Raw genomic sequence first — 8138 nt, forward strand, 5'->3', positions numbered from 1 at the left:
TTACAACATTGAGAAAGAGAGTTCCAAGGCATTGTAAACACACTCATCTCAATCATGGATTCATCACTTTGAACCATATCCACGAGTTCAGAGGAGACATTAACCCTTCAATCTTTATCACAATAGAGGTTTTGGTTTATTCTCAAGAAAAAAATACTTTATAAATAATAAAAAAATTTATCATGTAATATCACATGTAAATAAAATAAGATAAGGGAGGTTTTAGAAAATTGTTTGAGAACATAGGTACATTTAAGACAATATGTAAACAAGAGTCGAATTAGTCAATTTTGCTAAATCATAGTGCTACTTTAATAAATTTGTGCTTTTCATAATTATTTACGCCGCCATATCGTTTGAAAAAGCCAGCAATGAAAATCTCGTTAGTCGCCCACACATTTTTTATTAGTACTTCCATGTCCTCATTCTGTCTTTATATCTTCATTTATAAGACCTCTGCTCGTTCTCTGCTACTGTGGTTTCCAAATAGAAGAAACTGAGGCTCTTGGGCATTTTTTTTTTAAAGCTCTGTAAGTTTCTCTTGGTTGTTTTAATGCTATATCGTTTTCCACACATTCTCTTGTTTCTCTTTTACTTTTTTCCTAACTGTTAAGCTCTTCTTGTTGTGACTGATCGATGAGCTATCTATTTTTTCTTTTTTATTTTTCGGATAAGATGAATGCATCATCTCTCCTTCAGATTTTTCTTTGCATTTGAGTTTCTTAAGTTGTCAAATTTGAGAACTTTGTTGTTATTCAATATTTTCTACTTCTGTTCAGTTTTGATGCTACTGGTTTAAAAAATGTGGGGTTTAGCGATTTTCTGTGCTCTCTATTTTTTTTTTTCCGTGGCGATCATTTATGTTTCTCGTTGCAGGCTTGCAGCCTTTTGTATTTGCTTCAAGTTTGACATTTTTTTTTCTTGATTGGAGGAGATGAATGAAAAAAACGTTCGAATCTTTTTTTTTTTATTTTTTTTTTCATTTTTCTTTTCTATTGTGTTTTATTTGTTGGAGTGGATTTTATTTCTTTCCAAAATCTCTCTCTCACTCTCTCTCTCTCTCATCATCTGAGTTTAATATCTAGTTAGAAGTAATGGATCTTGTAATGCTCTCTACTTTTATTTAAAATCCACTCCCTGTGAGGATATGCTCGAGTTATGGATCTTTCATGGTTTCAGTGCAGAAGAAAATTAGGTACAGAACATGGGGAGAGTTTTAATCCCCTTAGTGGGGCTTCTGTTCTTATGTTCCTGGGGAGCCATAGCAGAAGGAAAGTATCTTAAGTATAAAGATCCTAAACAGCCATTGGGTGCTCGGATCAAGGACCTTTTGAGCCGGATGACCTTAGAGGAAAAGATCGGACAGATGACACAGATTGAGCGAAGCGTCGCAACTGCTGATGTGATGAAGAAGTACTTCATTGGTAAACAACATTAATCGGTTTCTCTAATGCTTCCACTGTGTTTATTGATCTCTCATCTATGTTCATCCATCTTTGCCATTACAGAAATTAGAAGAACTTTAGTAATTTGTGTTCTACTTTCGGCAGGGAGTGTATTGAGTGGTGGAGGGAGTGTTCCAGCTTCTCAGGCCTCTCCTCAGACTTGGGTTAGCATGATGAATGACCTTCAGAAGGGTTCTTTATCTACCCGTCTTGGGATTCCGATGATTTATGGAATCGACGCCGTTCACGGCCACAATAATGTCTACAAGGCGACAGTATTTCCTCATAATATTGGTCTTGGAGTTACCAGGCAAGTGGGTTAAACAATAGGGTAAACTTGTTCTTAGTTTTAGACTTTTAGTTTCATTTGGATCTTTAAGCCTAGAACGAACTCTTCTCTTGTAATTGAGGTATAAAAATGGAACTCTGAAGAATCATTTAACTGAGAACCAATCACCCCAGAAACGTATTATCTTTTGTTTATTGATCTTTGAGCGAAAGGATCCAATTGTCCATTGAGAACCATTAATGTACAATCAACTAATAATTGGTCTCACTTTTAGCAGCACGATATCATCTTGAAGGGGTACCTATTTTTGTGAGCGTTATACAGAGATAAAACAAATCTAATGGAACAATCTCTTTAATAATTATCAGATCCACCATTTCATGTATGGCACTATGTCTATCCTTCATAACTAATTTATTTATTTATTTATTTTTATTTGTCAGGGATCCTGAGCTTGTCAAGAAGATTGGAGCTGCCACTGCTCTTGAAGTTAGAGCTACAGGCATTCCTTATGTTTTTGCACCATGTATTGCGGTATATAACTTAAAACTTAACTATCAATACTCTGATATGTGGGAGAATTTTAACTTATTTGAAGTAGTTTCAAGTTAGTTAAAGATGGAACTTTCTGTCTGAGCTGATGTTTTGCCATTGCTACTTCAATACAGGTTTGCAGAGATCCAAGATGGGGGCGATGTTATGAGAGCTATAGTGAAGATCACAAGATTGTTCAATTAATGACAGATATCATACCCGGTTTACAAGGAGAGATTCCAGCCAATTCGCGGAAAGGTGTTCCTTTTGTTGGTGGAAAGTAAGAGTTGTATTCATGATATAACCAATTTCTTTCAGGCCATTTACTAAGATAAAATTTTAGTCTACATGGCCCCTGTTTTCTTTACGTCAAAGCAAGCAACTAGTGATCTCATTACTTTTAACTCATTTTTAGACAAATCTCAAATGGTGGTGTGTATTGTGGACCAAGTCTTAGACCTCAAACTGCTGGACATTGTATTTGTACAATCATGGAGCTTGAATAAAAGATGGAGTTTGGTCCTTACCAGTGTGTAAATTTTGACTTCAGAACATGACAATTTATTAGACAATGAGGATTAGTTTTTAAGTTAAAATGTTGTTTCTTTAGGCCTCTAGATATTTTTATCATTTTTGAAATTTAACTTAAAATTTAACTATCAATACTCTGATTAGTTTTGCAACTGAGTTGTTTGGTATAAGGTCTTATTATCCCTTCTGATAACCAACAAATAACCAAGAAAAATTAGTCGGACTAATATGGTTATTACTTACCTTACATTGATGTGACACTGATTTGGATTCTTCAGCGAAAGGAACATCTTTTTCTTATTCCTAAAATGCTTTCAAAATTGCAAAACAATGTAATTAGATAAATGACCTTTTCCTTGAATTTGAATTGATACATGTAATCCATCATTCCATTGTCAACGTAGGACAAAGGTTGCTGCTTGTGCAAAGCACTATGTTGGTGATGGTGGCACGACAAAGGGCATAAATGAGAACAACACTGTGATTAGCAGAAATGGATTGTTCAACATCCATATGCCAGCCTACCTCAACTCAATCAGCAAGGGTGTTGCAACAATCATGGTTTCATACTCAAGCTGGAATGGTAAGAAGATGCATGCTAACCGCGATCTTGTGACAGACTACCTCAAGAACCACCTCCATTTCAGGGTAAACAATCTGATGATTAACCCAACTTGGTCTGTGTGTTTTTCCCCCAAAAGATTGAAACTGATGGTGATGCTTCTCTCTGATATATCGTAGGGTTTTGTCATCTCAGATTGGATGGGTATTGATAGGATTACTTCTCCACCCCATGCTAACTACTCTTATTCTGTTCAAGCTGGCATTAGTGCGGGTATTGACATGGTTGGTTCAAACTTACCTCTTGATACTTGGAAATTTCATATACAATCTAGAATGTAGTGTTATTTTTCTTTTTTAAATTCTTGCTCAAGTATATTTCATCTACAATTTACAATCTATGGTGTAGTGGTTCAAACTTATCTCTTGATGTTATGAAATTGCAGTTTGGATTTGGGATTTGATTTTGCAGTTTCCTGCTATGCCTTAAATATTTCTTCTGGGAATGTTGCAGATTATGGTCCCTAATAACTTTACAGAGTTCATTGACATTCTTACCTTTCAAGTGAAGAATAATATCATTCCCATGAGCAGAATTGACGATGCTGTTAGTAGGATCTTGAGGGTAAAGTTCACCATGGGTCTTTTTGAGGACCCATTGGCAGACCTTAGCCTTGCTGATCAGCTGGGAAGTCAGGTTAGTTAACTTAAACTCCTTGGTGGACCTTTTCTTTTCTCTTTTCTTCTCTATCTTTTACTTCTCTTTTCCTTTAAATGATTGAAAGACCTCTCTCTTTGCTAATGACTAAAAAATAGCTATGATCAAACATTGTGACTTGAACAGGAGCATAGAGAATTGGCGAGGGAAGCTGTGAGGAAATCACTAGTGCTTCTAAAGAACGGTGAATCTGCAGATAAGCCATTGCTGCCTCTTCCCAAGAAGGCCTCCAAGATCCTTGTTGCTGGTAGCCATGCTGACAACTTGGGTGCCCAATGTGGAGGTTGGACAATCACATGGCAGGGACTTCAAGGCAATAACCTTACAAGTGGTAAGCTTTCAGATAATTTTCGTTGGTGAATTTACAATTACTCTTTCCTCAGAGAACGACACCACATCAGTGCCACATAAGAAATCCGATGCTTGCTGTTTGGTTAGCCGTTTTTCCAAAAAATGTTTTCACAGACCACACCTTGGAAATCAGGAAAGGTGTGGTCTGAGAAAATGCCCTTTTTGGTGTTTTCCCGTCTTTTACTACTGTTGCTACAATAGTGTGCTGATGTGTTGAAAAATGCTTATATGGCAGCAACAACAATGGTACCAAATAAAAAAACCTGAGAACGTTTTCTGAGAAAACAGCATGCTTATGCAGCACTTTTTTCTGAGAAAATGCCTCTCAGGAAACAGCATAGATCCTCCCATGTATCTTTGGATACATGCTCTTTGAAAGTAAGAAAATTTTCAATTACTTCCATGTCTTTAGTTTTATTTGGTTTGATGGAATCACCCTTTCCATGAACAGGAACAACAATCCTCAATGCTATCAAGAACACCGTTGATCCATCCACTCAAGTTGTCTACAAAGAGAACCCCGACGCCAACTTTGTCAAGTCAAACAAATTCTCCTTTGCCATTGTTGTAGTGGGTGAACCACCATATGCTGAAACTTTTGGCGATAGTATGAACCTTATCATCCCTGAACCAGGACCAAGCACCATAACCAATGTTTGTTCATCTGTCAAGTGCGTGGTTATTCTGATCTCCGGCCGCCCTGTGGTGATTCAACCATATATTGACTCCATGGATGCTCTTGTAGCTGCTTGGCTCCCAGGAACTGAAGGCCAAGGTGTTGCAGATGTTCTTTTTGGTGACTATGGGTTCACTGGTAAGCTTGCACGCACTTGGTTCAGGACTGTTGATCAGCTCCCATTGAACGTCGGTGACCCACATTATGATCCCCTCTTCCCATTCGGCTTTGGGTTAACAACGAAGCCTACACATGCCAAATGATTATCATCTGAGGGACATAGAATATCAAGCCATGTTTTCACCATTTTAGTATCCATCCACGTTCTGTTTCAAAACTTAAAATATATATAGATCGTAACTTTTTTCCAATTATTTTTCTTTCATGCTCAAACCTTCATATCCTTTTTAATTTATTATACTTTGGGATGCATCATTTGTAGTTTATTTCTGAGCAGATACTGGTGCATACGTTCTTATGTTGGGTCGGTTTCGGTTTGGTCGTGTATAACTATAAATTGACTAAAATCGACCTGACTTGACTATATTATATATATTAATTTTATATTTTAGATTTAAAGTTTTTAATATGAGAAAGTGGGAAAATACTTTCTATAATTTCATACAATGGTTTTCATGGTACAATTTAATATTTGATTTTTATATGGTGAAAACCTTGCTTCACATTGAACCATTCAATGTTTGATTTTTATTTTTTTTTGGTAAAGGATTTTATCCATTGAAAATATAGTGAAAAACTATTTCTTGGAGAATTAATAAACTGACCCAAATTGATTGGTTGGTTTTGGGTGGTCAATTTCTTAACTTGACTAAGTTGGTTTGGTTGGCTAAATAGCCTAAAACTGAATTGAGTTCGACTAGGATTTTATCCATAAATACCAATAGAGTAGGATAGATGATCTATTATTTGGAGTTCGACTAGTATGCTCTGAAGTCTGAAACTTTCCTCATCTATCTAAAAGGGGTTCAACGTGGTGAACAATAAAGTGTGCAGGAATGGAAGGTTAGGTCCATCCGAGGGTTGTCAATTGGATTGGACTAGGTCCAATCCAATATTGGTCTAATTACAAATGGGCTGGACCAAATCCAGTCCAAATCCACACAAATTAAGTCTAATTTGGTCCAAATGAAATGCAAATCGATCGGATTGAGTCCAATCCAATAAAGTGTGCAGGAATGGAAGGTTAGGTCCATCCGAGGGTTGTCAATTGGATTGGACTTGGTCCAATTCAATATTAGTCTAATTACAAATGGGCTGGACCAAATCCATACAAACCAAGTCTAATTTGGTCCAAATGAAATGCAAATCGACTGGATTGAGTCCAATCCAATAAAGTGTGCAGGAAAGGAAGGTTAGGTCCATCTGAGGGTTGTCAATTGGATTGGATTTGGTCCAATCCAATATTGGTCTATGGGCTGGACCAAATCCAGTCCAAATCCATAAAAACCAAGTCTAATTTGGTCCAAATGAAATGCAAATCGACCGGATTGAGTCCAATCCAATTCAATTTGAATCAAACACCAAAATAACATGAGAAGTTTAGAAAAATATATAAAAAACTACAACACCTATTGCAATCCAATCCAGGTCAATTAAAATGCAAATGAATTGGATTGGGTCCAATCTAATCCAAATTGAACCAAACACCAAAATAACATGAAAAATCCAGAAAAACACTACAACACCTACTCCAATCCAATCCATTTAAAATGTAAATGGATCGAATTGGGTCCAAATCAGTCCAATTAAAATGCAAATGGACTAGATTGGGTCCAATCCAATCAAAAGTGAATGAATCACCAAAATTACATGAGAAATAAAAAAAATATATAAAAAAACTACAACAACTGCTGCAATCCAATCCAGTCCAATTAAAATGCAAATGGACCGGATTTAGTCTAATCCAATCCAAAGTTAATGAAAAAACAAAATTAGATAAAAAGCCAAAAATATTAAAAAAAATATAAAAAACATTTGTTGCAATCCAATTCAATCCAAGTCCAGTTCATCCTTATTAACAAAAAAGAAAAAACTCATCAATAGGAGTTGGATAGAGGACCTATTATTTGGAGTTCTGACTAGTATACTCTGAAGTCTGAAACTTTCCTCATCTATCTAAAGGGGTTCGACATGGTGAACAATAAAGTGTGTAGGAATGGAGGACTAGGTCCATCCGAGGGTCGCCAATTGGATTGGATTTGGGCCAATCCAATATTGGTCTAATTACAAATGGACTGGACCAAATCCAATCTAAATCCATACAAACCAAGTAATTTGGTCCAAATGAAACGCAAATGGACCGGGGTTAGTCCAATCCAATTCAAATTGAATCAAACACCAAAATAACATGAAGTCTAGAAAGAAAAACTACAACACCTGTTGCAATCCAATCTACTTCAATTAAAATGCAAATGGATTGGATTGGGTCCAATCCAAATTGAATCAAACATCAAAATAACATGAAAAATTCAGAAAAAAAAATATATAAAAAAACTACAACACATACTTCAATCCAATCCAATTAAAATGCAAATGGATTGGATTGGGTCCAATCCAGTCCAATTAAAATGCAAACGGACTAGATTTGGTCCAATCCAATCAAAAGTGAATGAAAAAACAAAGTTAGATAAAAGCCAAAAAATATTTAAAAAAAAATACAAAAAACATTTGTTGCAATCCAATCCAATTCAATCCAAGTCTAGTTCATCCTTACTAACAAAAAACTCATCAATAAGACAACTTTATCCTAATTTTTGTGAGACAACTCTCTAACTTGTCATAATTGTTAGATGCTAAATCTAAAGCCTTGCAAGATGGATTAAAAGATTAAGAACTAGAATCAAGGTGGATTAAAAGATCAAAAGATCAAAATAACATCAATGGAATCAAGTGGAGGAACTGAGGTCTTTTTTTTTTTTTTTTATCTTGTCCAAGGTGATTTCAGATGTGTTTATTTGTTGAATATCGGGAAAATATGTTTATGAAGCTAGCTTGCCGAAAGCATGAAATATG

The 8138-nt window shown here is 35.8% G+C and overlaps 1 protein-coding gene across 2 annotated transcripts; it reads left to right on the plus strand.

The window, feature by feature from the left end:
- Positions 1-397: 397 nt before the first annotated feature.
- LOC104613042 (uncharacterized) lies at positions 398-5537 on the plus strand. Of its 2 annotated transcripts, none has more exons than XM_010280728.2 (10): positions 398-530; positions 1180-1424; positions 1551-1755; positions 2178-2268; positions 2403-2548; positions 3204-3447; positions 3541-3645; positions 3875-4057; positions 4205-4409; positions 4881-5537. In XM_010280728.2, exons 2-10 carry the CDS (start codon positions 1205-1207, stop codon positions 5366-5368), a joined length of 1887 nt encoding a protein of 628 aa, XP_010279030.1. In that variant the 5' UTR covers positions 398-530; positions 1180-1204; the 3' UTR covers positions 5369-5537. The 2 variants fall into 2 exon arrangements, with proteins under 2 accessions (XP_010279030.1, XP_088745817.1); XM_088889691.1 differs by having other exon boundaries at positions 425-530; positions 1185-1424.
- The last annotated feature ends 2601 nt before the right edge of the window (positions 5538-8138 follow it).

The sequence above is a fragment of the Nelumbo nucifera genome, chromosome 6, assembly GCF_055504915.1.
Source record: "Nelumbo nucifera cultivar China Antique chromosome 6, China Antique-T2T, whole genome shotgun sequence".
In the NCBI taxonomy this organism is placed as follows: domain Eukaryota; kingdom Viridiplantae; phylum Streptophyta; class Magnoliopsida; order Proteales; family Nelumbonaceae; genus Nelumbo; species Nelumbo nucifera.

Bases quoted from the DNA above. Each gene is read 5' to 3' on its own strand.
- LOC104613042 (XM_010280728.2), top strand. From the start codon at position 1,205: ATGGGGAGAGTTTTAATCCCCTTAGTGGGGCTTCTGTTCTTATGTTCC. The intron at 2,549-3,203 runs GTAAGAGTTGTA...TTGTCAACGTAG, and splicing joins GTTCCTTTTGTTGGTGGAAA to GACAAAGGTTGCTGCTTGTG. The intron at 4,410-4,880 runs GTAAGCTTTCAG...TTCCATGAACAG, and splicing joins AGGCAATAACCTTACAAGTG to GAACAACAATCCTCAATGCT.